Genomic DNA, 16,914 nt, shown 5'->3' on the forward strand with positions numbered 1-16,914 from the left:
TCCCTCCAATGACCCTACAGACCTTCCATTGACCCTACAGACCCTCTATTGACCCCATTGACCCCATAGCCCCTCCATTGACCCCATAGACCCTCCATAGACCCCATAGACCCTCCATTGACCCCATAGACCTTCCACTGACCCCATAGACCTTCCATTGACCCCATAGACCTTCCACTGACCCCATAGACCCTCCATTGACCCCATAGACCTTCCATTGACCCCATAGACCCTCTATTGACCCCATAGCCCCTCCATTGACCCCATAGACCCTCCATAGACCCCATACAGCCTCCACTGACCCCATAGACCCTCCATTGACCCCATAGACCCCATAAGACCCTCTATTGATCCCATTGACCCCATAGCCTCTCCATTGGCCCCATAGACCCACATAGACCCAAACAGACCCCCTACTGACCCCATAGCCCCTCCATTGACCCCACAGACCTTCCATTGACCCCATTGACCCCATAGCCCGTCCACTGACCCCATACCCCCTCTATTGACCCCATAGACCCACGTACACCCTCTATTGACCCCATAGCCCCTCCATTGACCCCATTGACCCCATAGACCCTCCATTGACCCCATAGCCCCTCCATTGACCCTATAGCCCCTCTATTGACCCCATAGACCCTCTATTGACCCCATAGCCCCTCCATTGACCCCATAGACCTTCCATTGACCCTATAGCCCCTCTATCGACCCCATAGACCCTCCATAGACCCCATAGCCCCTCCATTGACCCCATAGCCCCTCCATTGACGCCATAGACCTTCTATTGACCCTATAGCCCCTCTATCGACCCCATAGCCCCTCCATTGACCCCATAGCCCCTCCATTGACCCCATAGACCTTCTATTGACCCCATAGCCCCTCTATCGACCCCATAGCCCCTCCATTGACCCCATAGCCCCTCCATTGACTCTACTGACCCCATAGACCCCATAGACCCTATAAACCCCCCCCTATCCTATATAGGGTCTCACCGGCGGCCAGCAGGCGGTGCACCCTGAGGTAGCTGATGGTGAGTCTCATGATGGAGGCCTTGTCCAAGTGTGCGCTGACCCCTCGTGCGAAGGGCAGCCCATAGACCCTCCATTGACCCCATAGCCCCTCCATTGACTCCATAGACCCTCTATCGACCCTATAGCCCCTCCATAGACCCCATAGACCCTCCATTGACCCCATAGCCCCTCCATTGACCCCATAGCCCCTCTATCGACCCCATAGACCTTCCATTGACCCCATAGCCCTTCCATTGACCACATAGACCCTCTATCGACCCCATAGCCCCTCCATTGACCCCATAGACCCTCCATTGACTCCACTGACCCCATAGACCCACATACAGCCTCTATTGACCCCATAGACCTTCCATTGACCCCATAGACCCCATAGCCCCTCAATTGACCCCATAGTCCCTCCATTGAGCCCATAGACTCTCTATTGATCCCATTGACCCCATAGCCCCTCCACTGACCCCATAGACCTTCCATTGACCCCACAGCCCCTCCATTAACCCCACAGACCCTCTATTGACCCCATAGACCCACGTACACCCTCTATTGACCCCATAGACCTTCCATTGACCCCATTGAACCCCATAGCCCCTCCACTGACCCCATAGTCCCTCCATTGACCCCATAGACCCTCCATTGACTCTACTGACCCCATAGATCCACGTACGCCCCTCCATTGGCCCCATAGCCCATCTATCGACCCCATAGCCCCTCCATTGACCCTATAGCCCCTCTATCGACCCCATAGCCCCTCTATCGACCCCATAGCCCCTCCATTGACTCCACTGACCCCATAGCCCATCCATTGACCTCATAGCCCCTCTATTGACCCCATAGACCTTCCATTGACCCCATAGACCCCATAAAACCCCCATTATCCTATATAGGGTCTCACCGGCGGCCAGCAGGCGGTGCACCCTGAGGTAGCTGATGGTGAGTCTCATGATGGAGGCCTTGTCCAAGTGTGCGCTGACCCCTCGTGCGAAGGGCAGCCCATAGACCCTCCATTGACCCCATAGCCCCTCCATTGACTCCATAGACTCTCTATTGATCCCATTGACCCCATAAGACCCTCTATTGACCCCATAGCCCCTCTATCGACCCCATAGCCCCTCCATTGACCCCATAGACCTTCCATTGACCCCATAGCCCCTCTATCGACCCCATAGCCCCTCTATCGACCCCATAGACCTTCCATTGACCCCATAGACCTTCCATTGACCCCATAGACCCTCCATTGACCCCATAGCCCCTCCATTGACTCCACTGACCCCATAAGATCCTCTACTGACCCCATTGACGCCATAGACCCTCTATCGACCCCATAGACCTTCCATTGACCTCATAGACCTTCCATTGACCCCATAGCCCCACTATCGACCCCATAGACCCTCCATTGACCCTATAGACCCTCCATTGACCCCATAGACCCTCCATCAACCCCATAGACCCCATAAGACCCCCCCTTATCCTTTATAGGGTCGCCCTTTTGGGGTCTCACCGTCCATTGATCTCACAGACCCTCTATCGACCCCACAGCCCCTCCATTGACTCCACTGACCCCATAGCCCCTCCATAGACCCCATAGGCCCTCCATTGACTCCATTGACCCCATAAGACCCTCTATTGACCCCATAGCCCTTCCATTGACTCCATTGACCCCATAAGACCCTCTATCGACCCCATAGCCCCTCCATTGACCCCATAGCCCCTCCACTGACCCCATAGCCCCTCTATTGACCCCATAGACCTTCCATTGACCCCATAGCCCATCCATTGACCCCATAGCCCCTCCATCGACCCCATAGACCCTCTATCGACCCCATAGCCCCTCCATCGACCCCATAGACCCTCTATCGACCCCATAGACCTTCCATTGACCCCATAGCCCCTCTATCGACCCCATAGACCTTCCATTGACCCCATAGCCCCTCCATTGACTCTACTGACCCCATAGCCCATCCATAGACCCCATAGACCTTCCATTGACCCCATAGACCCCATAGACCCCATAAGACCCCCCATATCCTTTATAGGGTCTCACCGGCGGCCAGCAGGCGGTGCACCCTGAGGTAGCTGATGGTGAGTCTCATGATGGAGGCCTTGTCCAAGTGTGCGCTGACCCCTCGTGCGAAGGGCAGCCCATAGACCCTCCATTGACCCCATAGCCCCTCCATAGACCCCATAGACCCTCCATTGACCCTATAGACCTTCCATTGACCCTATAGCCCATCCATTGAACCCATAGACCCTCCATAGACCCCATAGAACTTCCACTGACCCCATAGACGCCTCATTGACCCCATAGCCCATCCATTGACCCCATAGACTCTCTATTGACTTCATTGACCCTATAGCCCCTCCATTGACCCCATAGACCCACATACACCCTCTATTGACCCCATAGCCCCTCCATAGACTCCATAGGCCCTCCATTGACCCCATAGCCCCTCCATTGACCCTACAGACCCTCTATTGACCCCATAGCCCCACGTACACCCTCCATTGACCCTATAGCCCCTCTATCGACCCCACAGCCCCTCCATTGACTCTACTGACCCCATAGCCCCTCCATTGACCCCATAGACCCTCTATCGACCCCATAGCCCCTCCATTGACCCTATAGCCCCTCCATTGACCCTATAGCCCCTCTATCGACCCCATAGCCCCTCCATTGACCCCATAGACCCACGTACACCCTCTATTGACCCCATAGCCCCTCCATTGACCCCATAGCCCCTCCATTGACTCTACTGACACCATAGACCCCATAGACCCCAAGACCTATCCTTTATAGGGTCGCCCTTTTGGGGTCTCACCGTCCATTGATCTCACAGACCCTCTATCGACCCCATAGCCCCTCCATTGACCCCATAGCCCCTCCATTGACCCCATAGCCCCTCTATCGACCCCATAGCCCCTCCATTGACCCTATAGACCTTCCATTGACTCTACTGACCCCATAGCCCATCCATTGACCCCATAGACCCACGTACACCCTCCATTGACCCCATAGCCCCTCTATCGACCCCATATACTCTCTATTGACCCCATAGCCCATCCATTGACCCCATAGACCCACGTACACCCTCTATTGACCCCATAGCCCCTCCATTGACCCCATAGACCCACGTACACCCCCTATTGACCCCATAGCCCCTCCATTGACCCCATAGACCCTCCATTGACTCTACTGACCCCATAGATCCACGTACGCCCCTCCATTGACCCCATAGCCCCTCCATTGACCCCATAGGCCCTCCATTGACCCCATAGCCCCTCCATTGACCCTACAGACCCTCTATTGACCCCATAGCCCCACGTACACCCTCCATTGACCCTATAGCCCCTCTATCGACCCCACAGCCCCTCCATTGACTCTACTGACCCCATAGCCCCTCCATTGACCCCATACCCCCTCTATTGACCCCATAGACCTTCCATTGACCCCATAAGACCCTCTATTGACCCCATAGCCCCTCTATCGACCCCATAGCCCCTCCATCGACCCCATAGCCCCTCTATCGACCCCATAGCCCCTCTATCGACCCCATAGCCCCTCCATTGACCCCATAGCCCCTCCATTGACTCCATTGACTCCATAGCCCATCCATTGACCCCATAGACCTTCCATTGACCCCATAGACCCCATAGACCCCACATCTCACCGGCGGCCAGCAGGCGGTGCACCCTGAGGTAGCTGATGGTGAGTCTCATGATGGAGGCCTTGTCCAAGTGTGCGCTGACCCCTCGTGCGAAGGGCAGCCCATAGACCCTCCATTGACCCCATAGACCCTCCATTGACCCCATAGACCTTCCATTGACCCCATAGCCCCTCTATCGACCCCATAGCCCCTCCATTGACCCCATAGACCCTCCATTGACCCCACAGACCTTCCATTGACTCCATTGACCCCATAGAACCCACTGACGCCATAAAACCCCCCTTATCCCTTATAGGGTCGCCCTTTTGGGGTCTCACTGTCCATTGATCTCACAGACCCTCTATCGACCCCATAGCCCCTCCATTGACCCCATAGACCCACGTACACCCTCTATTGACCCCATAGCCCCTCTATCGACCCCATAGACCCCATAGACCCCATAAGACCCCCCCTTATCCTTTATAGGGTCGCCCTTTTGGGGTCTCATCGTCCATTGACCCCATAGCCCCTCCATAGACCCCATAGACCTTCCATTGACCCCATAGACCCTCCATTGACTCCACTGACCCCATAGACCCCACTGACCCCATAAAACCCCCATTATCCCTTATAGGGTCACCCTTTTGGGGTCTCATCATCCATTGACCCCACAGACCTTCCATTGACCCTACAGACCTTCCATTGACCCCATAGCCCCTCCATTGACCCTATAGACCTTCCATTGACCCCATAGACCCCATAAAATCCCCCTTAATCCTTTATAGGGTCTCACCGGCGGCCAGCAGGCGGTGCACCCTGAGGTAGCTGATGGTGAGTCTCATGATGGAGGCCTTGTCCAAGTGTGCGCTGACCCCTCGTGCGAAGGGCAGCCCATAGACCCTCCATTGACCCCATAGACCCACGTACACCCTCTATTGACCCCATAGCCCCTCCATTGACCCCATAAGACCCTCTATTGACCCCACAGCCTCTCCATTGACTCCACTGACCCCATAGACCCACGTACACCCTCTATTGACCCCATAGCCCATCCATTGACCCCATAAGACCCTCTATTGACCCCATAGACCCTACAGCCCCAAACAGACCCTCCACTGACCCCATAGCCCCTCCATTGACCCTATAGCCCATCCATTGACCTCATAGCCCCTCTATCGACCCCATAGCCCCTCTATCAACCCCAGAGCCCATCCATTGACCCCATAGACCCCATAAGACCTTCCATTGACTCCATAGACCCCATAGCCCCTCTATTGATCCCATAGACCCTCCATTGACCCCATAGACCTTCCATTGACCCCATAGCCCCTCCATTGACCCTATAGCCCCTCTATCGACCCCATAGACCTTCCATTGACCCCATAGACCCCATAAGACCTTCCATTGACTCCATAGACCCACGTACACCCTCTATTGATCCCATAGCCCCTCCATTGACCCCATAGCCCCTCCATTGACTCCATTGACCCCATAAGACCTCTATTGACCCCATAGACCCTACAGCCCCAAACAGACCCTCCACTGACCCCATAGCCCCTCCATTGACCCCATAAGACCCCCCTTGTCCCTCATAGGGTCGCCCTTTTGGGGTCTCACCGTCCATTGATCTCACAGACCCTCTATCAACCCCACAGCCCTTCCATTGACTCCACTGACCCCATAGACCCACGTACACCCTCTATTGACCCCATAGCCCTTCCATTGACCCCATAGACCCCATAAGACCTTCCATTGACTCCATTGACCCCGTAAGACCCTCTATGGATCCCATTGACCCCATAGACCCTCTATCGACCCCATAGACCTTCTATTGACCCCATAGACCTTCCATTGACCCCATAGACCCACGTACATCCTCTATTGACCCCATAGCCCATCCATTGACCCCATAAGACCCTCTATTGACCCCATAGACCCTACAGCCCCAAACAGACCCTCCACTGACCCCATAGCCCCTCCATTGACCCTATAGCCCATCCATTGACCCTATAGCCCATCCATTGACCCCATAGCCCCTCCATTGACCCCATAGACCCTCCATTGACCCCACAGACCCCATAAGACCCCCCTTATCCTTTATAGGGTCGCCCTTTTGGGGTCTCATCGTCCATTGATCTCACAGACCCTCTATCGACCCCACAGCCCCTCCATTGACTCCACTGACCCCATAGCCCCTCCATTGACCCCGTAGACCTTCCATTGACCCCATAGCCCCTCCATTGACCCCATAGACCCTCCATAGACCCCATAGACCCTCTATCGACCCCACAGCCCCTCCATTGACTCCACTGACCCCATAGACCCACGTACACCCTCTATTGACCCCATAGACCATCCATAGACCCCATAGACCTTCCATTGACCCCATAGCCCCTCCACTGACCCTATAGCCCCTCTATCGACCCCATAGCCCCTCTATCGACCCCATAGCCCCTCCATAGACCCCATAGACCCTCTATCGACCCCATAGCCCCTCCATTGACCCTATAGCCCCTCTATCGACCCCATAGCCCCTCTATCGACCCCATAGACCTTCCATTGACCCCATAGACTCTCTATTGACCCCATTGAACCCCATAGCCCCTCCACTGACCCCATAGTCCCTCCATTGACCCCATAGACCCTCTATCAACCCCATAGACCTTCCATTGACCCCATAGACCCTCTATCGACCCCATAGACCCCATAGACCCCATAAGACCCCCCATATCCTATATAGGGTCTCACCGGCGGCCAGCAGGCGGTGCACCCTGAGGTAGCTGATGGTGAGTCTCATGATGGAGGCCTTGTCCAAGTGTGCGCTGACCCCTCGTGCGAAGGGCAGCGTGTGCGCGAGCTGGTAGAACACTTCGGTCTCACGACTACGGCGACATCGAGCGGCGTCGCGGGATCGTTCCTTCCTCAGCTCCGGGGTGGATCTGAAAAGGGTTATAGGGGAAAGATATAGGGTCGATATATATGTATATATAGGGGATATAGGGGATATAGGGGGGATATGGGGTTGGGTGGAGGGGTTGTAGGGTCAGTGGGGGTCTATGGGGGTCTATGGGGTGGTTAATGGGGTTGGATGGGGGGTATGGGGTCAGTGGGGGATTGGGATGGTCAATGGGGTCGGTAGACAGATATAGGGTCAATACTGGGGGATATGGGGTCAATAGTGAGGACTTGGGATGGTCAATGGGGTCGGGAGGGGAGGTAGGGGGGATATAGGGTCGATATGGGGTTGGGTGGAGGGGTTGTAGGGTCAGAGGGGGTCTATGGGGTCTATGGGGTGGTTAATGGGGTTGGATGGGGGATATGGGGTTGGGTGGAGGGGTTATAGGGTCAGTGGGGGTCTATGGGGGCCAATGGGGGTCTATGGGGGTCTATGGGGTGGTCAATGGGGTTGGATGGGGGATATGGGGTCAATAATGGGGGATATGGGGTCAGTGGGGGATTGGGGTGGTCAGTGTGGATCTATGGGGGTCAATGGGGGTCTGTGGGGGTCAATGGGGGTCTATGGGGTGGTCAATGGGGTTGGATGGGGGATATGGGGTCGGGAAGGGGATATAGGGTCGATATGGGGTTGGGTGGAGGGGTTATAGGGTCAGTGGGAGTCTATGGGGGTCAATGGGGGTCAGTGGGGTGGTCAGTGGAGTTGGATGGGGGATATAGGGTCGGTGGGGTGATATAGGGTCGATATGGGGTTGAGTGGAGGGGTTATAGGGTCGGGGGGAGGTAGGGGGGATATAGGGTCGATATGGGGTTGGTTGGAGGCGTTATAGGGTTGCTGGGGGGGATATAGGGTTGATATGGGGTTGGGTGGAGGGGTTATAGGGTCAGTGGGGGTCTATGGGGGTCTATGGGGTGGTCAATGGGGTTGGATGGGGGCTATGGGGTCGATATGGGGTTGGGTGGAGGGGATAGGGTGGTCAGTGGGGGTCTATGGGGGTCAATAGGGTTCTATGGGGGTCAATGTGGGTCTATGGGGTGGTCAATGGGGGTCTGTGGGGGTCAATGGGGGTCTATGGGGTGGTCAATGGGGTTGGATGGGGGATATGGGGTCGATATGGGGTTGGGTGGAGGGGTTATAGGGTCAGGAGGGGATATAGGGGGGATATGGGGTTGGGTGGAGGGGTTGTAGGGTCCGTGGGGGTCTATGGGGGTCTATGGGGGTCTATGGGGTGGTTAATGGGGTTGGATGGGGGATATAGGGTCAGTGGGGGAGTAGGGTGGTCAGTGGGGTTGGATGGGGGTTATGGGGTCCATAGTGGGGGATATGGGGTCAGTGGGGGATTGGGATGGTCAGTGGGGGTCTATGGGGGTCAATGGGGGTCTAAGGGGTGGTCAATGGGGGTATATGGGGGTCAGTGGGGTTGGATGGGGGATATGGGGTTGGTGGGGTGATATAGGGTCGATATGGGGTTGGGTGGAGGGGTTATAGGGTCAGTGAGGGTCTATGGGGTGGTTAATGGGGGTCTATGGGAGCCAATGGGGGTCTGTGGGGGTCTATGGGGGTCTAAGGGGTGATCAATGGGGTTGGATGGGGGATATGGGGTTGGGTGGAGGGGTTATAGGGTCACTGGGGGGGATATAGGGTCGATATGGGGTTGGGTGGAGGGGTTATAGGGTCAGTGAGGGTCTATGGGGTGGTTAATGGGGGTCTATGGGGGTTAATGGGGGTCTATGGGAGTTAATGGGGGTCTATGGGGTGGTCAATGGGGTTGGATGGGGGATATAGGGTCAGGGGGTGATATAGGGTCGATATGGGGCTGGGTGGAGGGGTTGTAGGGTCAGTGGGGGTCTATGGGGGTCAATGGGGGTCTATGGGGGTTAATGGGGGTCTAAGGGGTGGTCAATGGGGGTATATGGGGGTCAATGGGGTTGGATGGGGGATATAGGGTCGGGGGGTGATATAGGGTCGATATGGGGTTGGGTGGAGGGGTTGTAGGGTCAGTGGGGGTCTATGGGGGTCTATGGGGTGGTCAATGGGGTTGGATGGGGGATATGGGGTCGGGAAGGGGATATAGGGTTGATATGGGGTTGGGTGGAGGGGTTGTAGGGTCAGTGGGGGTCTATGGGGGTCTATGGGATGGTCAATGGGGTTGGATGGGGGATATGGGGTCGGTGGGGGTGATATAGGGTCGATATGGGGTTGGGTGGACAGTATGGGGTTGGGATGTAAGGGGCTGTGCCTGAGTGTGCAAGAGGTGAGTGTGCAAGGGGCTCAATCAGCCCCTGTTGGGGGTTGGTGTGAGTGTGCAGGGACGCTGAGTGTGCAAAGAAGAGCCATAAAGAGGGATGTGGGGCTGGGAATGGGGGGGGGATATGTGGGTCTGTGGGTGTGCAAGGGATGAGTGTGCAAGGGATAAGTGTGCAAGGGGCTCAATGAGCCCCTATTATTGGGGGTGGGTGTGAGTGTGCACGGCCACTGAGTGTGCAATGAAGAGCCAGAAAGGGGGGAAGTGGGGCTGGGAATGGGGGGGGGGTGTGAGGGTCTGTGGGTGTGCAAGAGCTGAGTGTGCAAGAGATGAGTGTGCAAGGGGCTCAATCAGCCCCCATTGGGGGGTGGGTGTGAGTGTGTCAGTGGTTGTGAGCACACAAGGAAGAGCCAGAAAGGGGGGAAGCGGGGGTATGAGGGTCTGTGGGTGTGCAAGGGATGAGTGTGCAAGGAATGAGTGTGCAAGGGGCTCAATCAGCCCCTGTTGGGGGTGGGTGTGAGTGTGCAGGGCTGCTAAGCGTGCAATGAAGAGCCAGAAAGTGTGTGTGGGGGGGGATACGAGGGTCTGTGGGTGTGCAAGGGATGAGTGTGCAAGAGACGAGTGTGCAAGGGTCTCAATGAGCCCCTATTATTGGGGGTGGGTGTGAGTGTGTCAGTGGTTGTGAGCACACAAGGAAGGGTCTAAGTGTGCAATGAGGAGCCAGAAGGGGGGGGTATGAGTGTCTGTGGGTGTGCAAGGGATGAGTGTGCAAGGGATGAGCGTGCAAGGGATGAGCGTGCAAGGGGCTCAATCAGCCCCTATTATTGTGGGTGGGTGTGAGTGTGTCAGTGGTGGCGAGTGTGCAAGGAAGAGCCAGAAAGGGGAGAAGGGGGGGGATATGAGGGTCTGTGGGTGTGCAAGGGATGAGTGTGCAAGAGGTGAGCGTGCAAGGGTCTCAATTAGCCCCATTGGGGGGTGGGTGTGAGTGTGTCAGTGGTTGTGAGCACACAAGGAAGAGTCTAAGTGTGCAATGAAGAGCCAGAAGGGGTGAGGGGGGGGGGGGTATGAGGGTTTAGGGGTGTGCAAGGGGTGAGTGTGCAAGGAATAAGTTTGCAAGGGGCTCAATCAGCCCCCATTGGGGTTGGGTGTGAGTGTGCAGGGCCGGTGAGCGTGCAAGAAAGAGCCAGAAAGGGGGGAAGTGGGGCTGGGAATGGGGGGGGGGGGTGAGGGTCTGTGGGTGTGCAAGGGGTGAGTGTGCAAGAGGTGAGTGTGCAAGGGGCTCGATCAGCCCCTGTTGGGGGTGGGTGTGAGTGTGTCAGTGGTTGTGAGCGTGCGAGGAAGAGCCAGCAAGGGGGAAGTGGGGCTGGGAATGGGGGGGGGTATGAGGGTCTATGAGTGTGCAAGAGATGAGTGTGCAAGGGATGAGTGTGCAAGGGGCTCAATCAGCCCCTGTTGGGGGTGGGTATGAGTGTGTCAGGGCCGGTGAGCACACAAGGAAGGGTCTAAGTGTGCAATGAAGAGCCAGAGGGGGGGGGATACGACGGTCTGTGGGTGTGCAAGAGATGAGTGTGCAAGGGGTGAGTGTGCAAGGGGCTCAATCAGCCCCATTGGGGGGTGGGTGTGAGTGTGCAAGGCTTGTAAGCACACAATGAAGAGCCAGAAAGGGGGAAGGGGGGGGGTATGAGGGTCTATGGGTGTGCAAGGGGTGAGTGTGCAAGGGGTGAGCGTGCAAGGGTCTCAATGAGCCCCTATTATTGGGGGTGGGTGTGAGTGTGTCAGTGGTTGTGAGCGTGCAAAGTAGAGCCAGAAAGGGGGGAAGGGGGGCTGGGAATGGGGGGGGGGGGGGTATGAGGGGCTGTGGGTGTGCAAGGGGATGAGTGTGCAAGGGACGAGCGTGCAAGGGGCTCAATCAGCCCCCATTGGGGGTTGGTGTGAGTGTGCAGGGACGCTGAGTGTGCAAAGAAGAGCCATAAAGGGGGATGTGGGGCTGGGAATGGGGGGGGGTGTGAGGGTCTGTGGGTGTGCAAGGGATGAGTGTGCAAGAGGTGAGCGTGCAAGGGGCTCAATGAGCCCCCATTGGGGGGTGAGTGTGAGTGTGCAGGGCTGGTGGCTGGTGAGCGTGCAATGAAGAGCCAGAAAGTGGGGAGGGGGGGGGGGGGCGATATGAGGTTCTATGGGTGTGCAAGAGATGAGTGTGCAAGAGGTGAGCGTGCAAGGGTCTCAATGAGCCCCTATTATTGGGGGTGGGTGTGAGTGTGTCAGTGGTTGTAAGCACACAATGAAGAGCCAGAAAGGGGGGAGGGGGGGGTTATGAGGGTCTATGAGTGTGCAAGAGATGAGTGTGCAAGGGGTGAGTGTGCAAGGGTCTCAATGAGCCCCTATTATTGTTGGTGGGTGTGAGTGTGTCAGTGGTTGTGAGCGTGCGAGCGGCCGCTGTTGCTACGTGCGGGACGAGCTGTTCCTGTTCCTTGGCCTTGAGCCCAATTGGGGCCCCTCGCACGGGGACGGGACACGAGGGGGGGGAGGGAGGGGGGTGAGTGTGCGAGCCAATGAGGGTGGAGTTATGCAAATGAGGCTTAATTTATGCTAATGGCACGAGGAGAGCACGAGGATCCCCCCCCCCCCTTCAATCCCCCTCCCATTGGATCACAAGCGTTGCACAAGCGTTGTGAATGGGATCCAGGCTGGGTTTTTTGCACGAGGATTGTTTGCACTTTTGCACACTCGTTTTGCACGTGGGTCACACACACACACACCCTGTTATATGAGGTTTAAAGCACAATACAGTGTGCACTACTTGCACGAGGATGCACGAGGATGCCCATAGATCATTATCATAGCGCACAAGGATTTGCACACCTTGCACGTGGATGCACGAGGATGCCCATAGACCACACTGCAATACACCCAGCTCACACTAGGACACACTAGGACTTGCACACCTTGCACTAGGATGCACGAGGATGCCCATAGACCACACTGCAATACACCCAGCTCACACGAGTGTGCACAAATACACTCACATCTTGCACGAGGACACCCAGAGCTCAATGTCACTGTAGACCCAGTTCACACGAGTGTGCACCAGGACACCCACACCTTGCACGAGGATGCACCAGGATGCCCATAGACCACACTGCAATACACCCAGCTCACACTAGGACACACTAGGACTTGCACACCTTGCACGTGGATGCACAAGGATGCCCATAGACCACATCTAAGTACACCCAGCTCACACGAGTGTGCACAAGGACACTCACACCTTGCACGAGGATGCACTAGGACACCCATAGACCACATCAAAGTACACCCAGCTCACACGAGTGTGCACCAGGACTCAGACCTTGCACGAGGACACTCATAGGCCACACTGCAATAGACCCAGCTCACACTAGTGTGCACAAAGACACGCTGAGCTTGCACGTGGATGCACAAGGATGCCCATAGGCCACACTGCAATACACCCAGCTCACACTAGGACACACTAGTGCACCCCTATCTTGCACGAGGATGCACTAGGACGCCCATAGACCACATCCAAGTACACTCAGCTCACACTAGTGTGCACGAGGACACACTGGGCTTGCACGAGGATGCACCAGGATGCCCATAGACCACATACAAGTACACCCAGCTCACACTAGTGTGCACGAGGACACCCACACCTTGCACGAGGATGCACGAGGATGCCCATAGACCACACTGCAATACACCCAGTTCACACTAGGACACACTAGGACTTGCACACCTTGCACGAGGATGCCCATAGACTACATTCAGCTCACACAAGTGTGCACAAGGACACACTCAGCTTGCACGTGGATGCACGGGGATGCCCATAGACCACACTGCAATACGCCCAGCTCACACTAGTGTGCACGAGGACACTCGCACCTTGCACGTGGATGCACCGAAGCACCCAGAGACCACATGAGGGTGCACAAGGATTTGCACACCTTGCACGAGGATGCACGAGGACGCCCATAGACCACATACAAATAGACCCAGCTCACACTAGTGTGCACCAGGACTCGCACACCTTGCACGTGGATGCACGAGGATGCCCATAGACCACACTGCAATACACCCAGCTCACACTAGGACACACTAGGACTTGCACACCTTGCACGAGGATGCACGAGGACGTCCATAGACCACACTGCAATAGACCCAGCTCACACTAGTGTGCACGAGGACACCCACTCCTTGCACGAGGATGCACGAGGATGCCTATAGACCACATCCAAATAGACCCAGCTCACACTAGTGTGCACAAGGACACACTGGGCTTGCACGAGGATGCACGAGGACGCCCATAGACCACATACAAATAGACCCAGCTCACACTAGTGTGCACAAGGACACCCACACCTTGCACGAGGATGCACGAGGATGCCCATAGACCACACTGCAATACACCCAGCTCACACTAGTGTGCACAAGGACACCCACACCTTGCACGTGGATGCACGAAGACTCCCATAGACCACACTGCAATACACCCAGCTCACACTAGGACACACTAGTGCACCCCTATCTTGCACGAGGGTGCACTAGGACACCCATATAATACATCCACATACACCCAGCTCACACTAGTGTGCACTAGTGCACCCCTATCTTGCATGTGGATTCACCAGGACACCCATAGACCACACAAGGCCACACCAGCCTTGCACGTGGTTGCACACGTGGTCTCACGCCTCTTGCACGAGGACCCCGGGACACACCACGACACGAGGATCCCCCCCCATTTAAAGGGATACACACCCAATTAAACCCAATTAAACCCAATTAAACCCAATGGAGGGGGGGGTCCCCAATTAAACCCAATGGAGAGGGGGGGGGGGGGTCCCAATTAAACCCAATGGTCCCAATTAAACCCAATGGAGGGGGGGGGGGGGGGTCCCAATTAAACCCAGTGGAGGGGGGGGGTCCCAATTAAATCCAATGGAGGGCGGGGGTCCCAATTAAATCCAATTGAGGAGGGGGGGGGTCCCAATTAAACCCAATGGAGGGGGGGGTCCCAGGGGATCCTTTATATGGGGCTGGGGGGGGGTTAAGCAACAACTGCCCCCCCCTCCTTATAACGACCCCCCCTCCCCATTTCCCTTCCGGACACCCCCCCCCACCCATTTAGGGGTTGAATGACCCCCCCCCGATCTCAAGACCCCCCTGGGACCCCCCCCATTAACTCTATGATCCCCCCCGGACCCAAAGACCCCCCCCCCCACCCCCTCCCAACCCCCCCACACACCCCCTATCCTACACCAGACCTCATTAAAGGGTCCAACGACCCCCCCACCCTTCTCAAGACCCCCCCCCTCAACCTCAAGACCCCCCTGGGATCCCCCCCATTGACTCTATGACCCCCCCCCGGACCTCAAGACCCCCCCCCCACCCAACCACCCACCCCCTATCCTACACCAGACCCCATTAAGGGGTCCAACGACCCCACCCCCTTCCCAAGCCCCCCCCAAACCCCCCCCCAAGCCCTAAGACCCCCCCCAGGACCCCCCAGGGACCCCCTAGGACCCCCCTACCCCCTCCCAACCCCCCCCACCCCACCTCTAATCCTACACCAGCCCCCATTAAGGGGTCCAAAGACCCCACCCCCTTCCCAAGCCCCCCCCAAACCCCCCCCCAAGCCCTAAGACCCCCCCCAGGACCCCCCAGGGACCCCCTAGGACCCCCCTACCCCCTCCAAACCCCCCTCACCCCACCCCCTATCCTACACCAGCCCCCATTAAGGGGTCCAACGACCCCACCCCCCACCCCAAGACCCCCCCCCGGACTTCAAGACCCCCTCCTCAACCTCAAGACCCCCCCCAGGACCCCCCAGGACTCCCCCCACCCCCTCCCAACCCCCCCCCCACCCACCCCCTATCCTACACCAGCCCCCATTAAGGGGTCCAACGACCCCTCCCCCCCAAGCCCCCCCCAAACCCCCCCCCCAAGCCCTGGAACCCCCTTGGGACCCCCCACGGACCCCCTAGGACCCCCCACCCCCTCCCAATCCCCCCCACCCACCCCTTATCCTACACCAGCCCCCATTAAGGGGTCCAACGACCCCACCCCCTTCCCAAGCCCCCCCCAAACCCCCCCCCCAAGCCCTAAGACCCCCCCCAGGACCCCCTTGGGACCCCCTAGGACCCCCCTACCCCCTCCAAACCCCCCCCACCCCACCCCCTATCCTACACCAGCCCCCATTAAGGGGTCCAACGACCCCACCCCCCCCTCAAGCCCCCCCCAACCCCCCCCCCCAAGCCCTGAGACCCCCTTGGGACCCCCCAGGACCCCTTGGGACCCCCCCAATTTACCTCGTCCCGTGTCTCCCTTCCATGGCTGCCGCCGCCGCCCTCCGCACCCACCGAGCCGAGCCCCCTCCCAGGCCACGCCCCCTTCCCTTAAGCCACGCCCCTTCCTTAAGCCACGCCCCCTTCATTAAGCCAGGCTCCTCCTTAAGCCACGCCCCTTTCCTCAAGCCACGCCCACTTTAGCCCCCGCCCCCACAAGCCACGCCCCCCACTTGGCCTTCAGCCAATCAGGACCCTCCACCCGAACCACGCCCACTCCCCCCCCTCACTTAAGCCACGCCCCCTACTCAAGCCACTCCCCCTTTCCTTAAGCCCCGCCCCCATCCACAAGCCCCGCCCCCACTTGGCCGTCAGCCAATCAGCCCCACCCCCCGCTATAACCACGCCCCCTTCCTGGCTTCCAGCCAATCAAAACCCTCCACCCGAACCACGCCCACTCTTCCCCCCCCCCCCCCCAATTAAACCACGCCCACTCGGCTTCCAGCCAATCAGCTCACACCTCCCTTTTAGCCACGCCCCCCTGGGCATCCAGCCAATCAGGCTTCTTTTTCCGCATTGACCACGCACACTCGCCCGTTGGCCACGCCCACAATGACATCCAGCCAATCAGACCCCACCTTCCACCTTAACCCCGCCCCCTTCGCGCTAAGCCACGCCCCCTACGCCCTCCAGCCAATGGGAAGCCTCCACCCTCCCTATAGCCACGCCCCCTCCGCTCCTCCCA

General features: G+C 57.5%; 1 protein-coding gene across 1 annotated transcript in view; it reads right to left on the reverse strand.

Annotated features, from left to right (window-relative positions):
• Positions 1 to 16,288, reverse strand: part of LOC146751038 (hypoxia-inducible factor 3-alpha-like) — a 43,328-nt gene extending 27,040 nt beyond the window's left edge. Inside the window, exons 1-3 of the mRNA XM_085535735.1 lie at positions 16,194 to 16,288; positions 7,392 to 7,608; positions 993 to 1,119 (exon numbers count right to left, since the gene is read on the reverse strand). Coding sequence (XP_085391861.1) covers positions 993 to 1,119; positions 7,392 to 7,608; positions 16,194 to 16,216 — 367 coding nt within the window. The 5' untranslated portion in view covers positions 16,217 to 16,288. The remainder of the gene's footprint in view (positions 1 to 992; positions 1,120 to 7,391; positions 7,609 to 16,193) is intronic.
• Positions 16,289 to 16,914: the final 626 nt, after the last annotated feature.

The sequence above is a fragment of the Coturnix japonica genome, unplaced genomic scaffold (genome assembly GCF_054131305.1).
Source record: "Coturnix japonica strain WE unplaced genomic scaffold, WE-NBRP24 Scf166, whole genome shotgun sequence".
In the NCBI taxonomy this organism is placed as follows: Eukaryota; Metazoa; Chordata; class Aves; order Galliformes; family Phasianidae; genus Coturnix; species Coturnix japonica.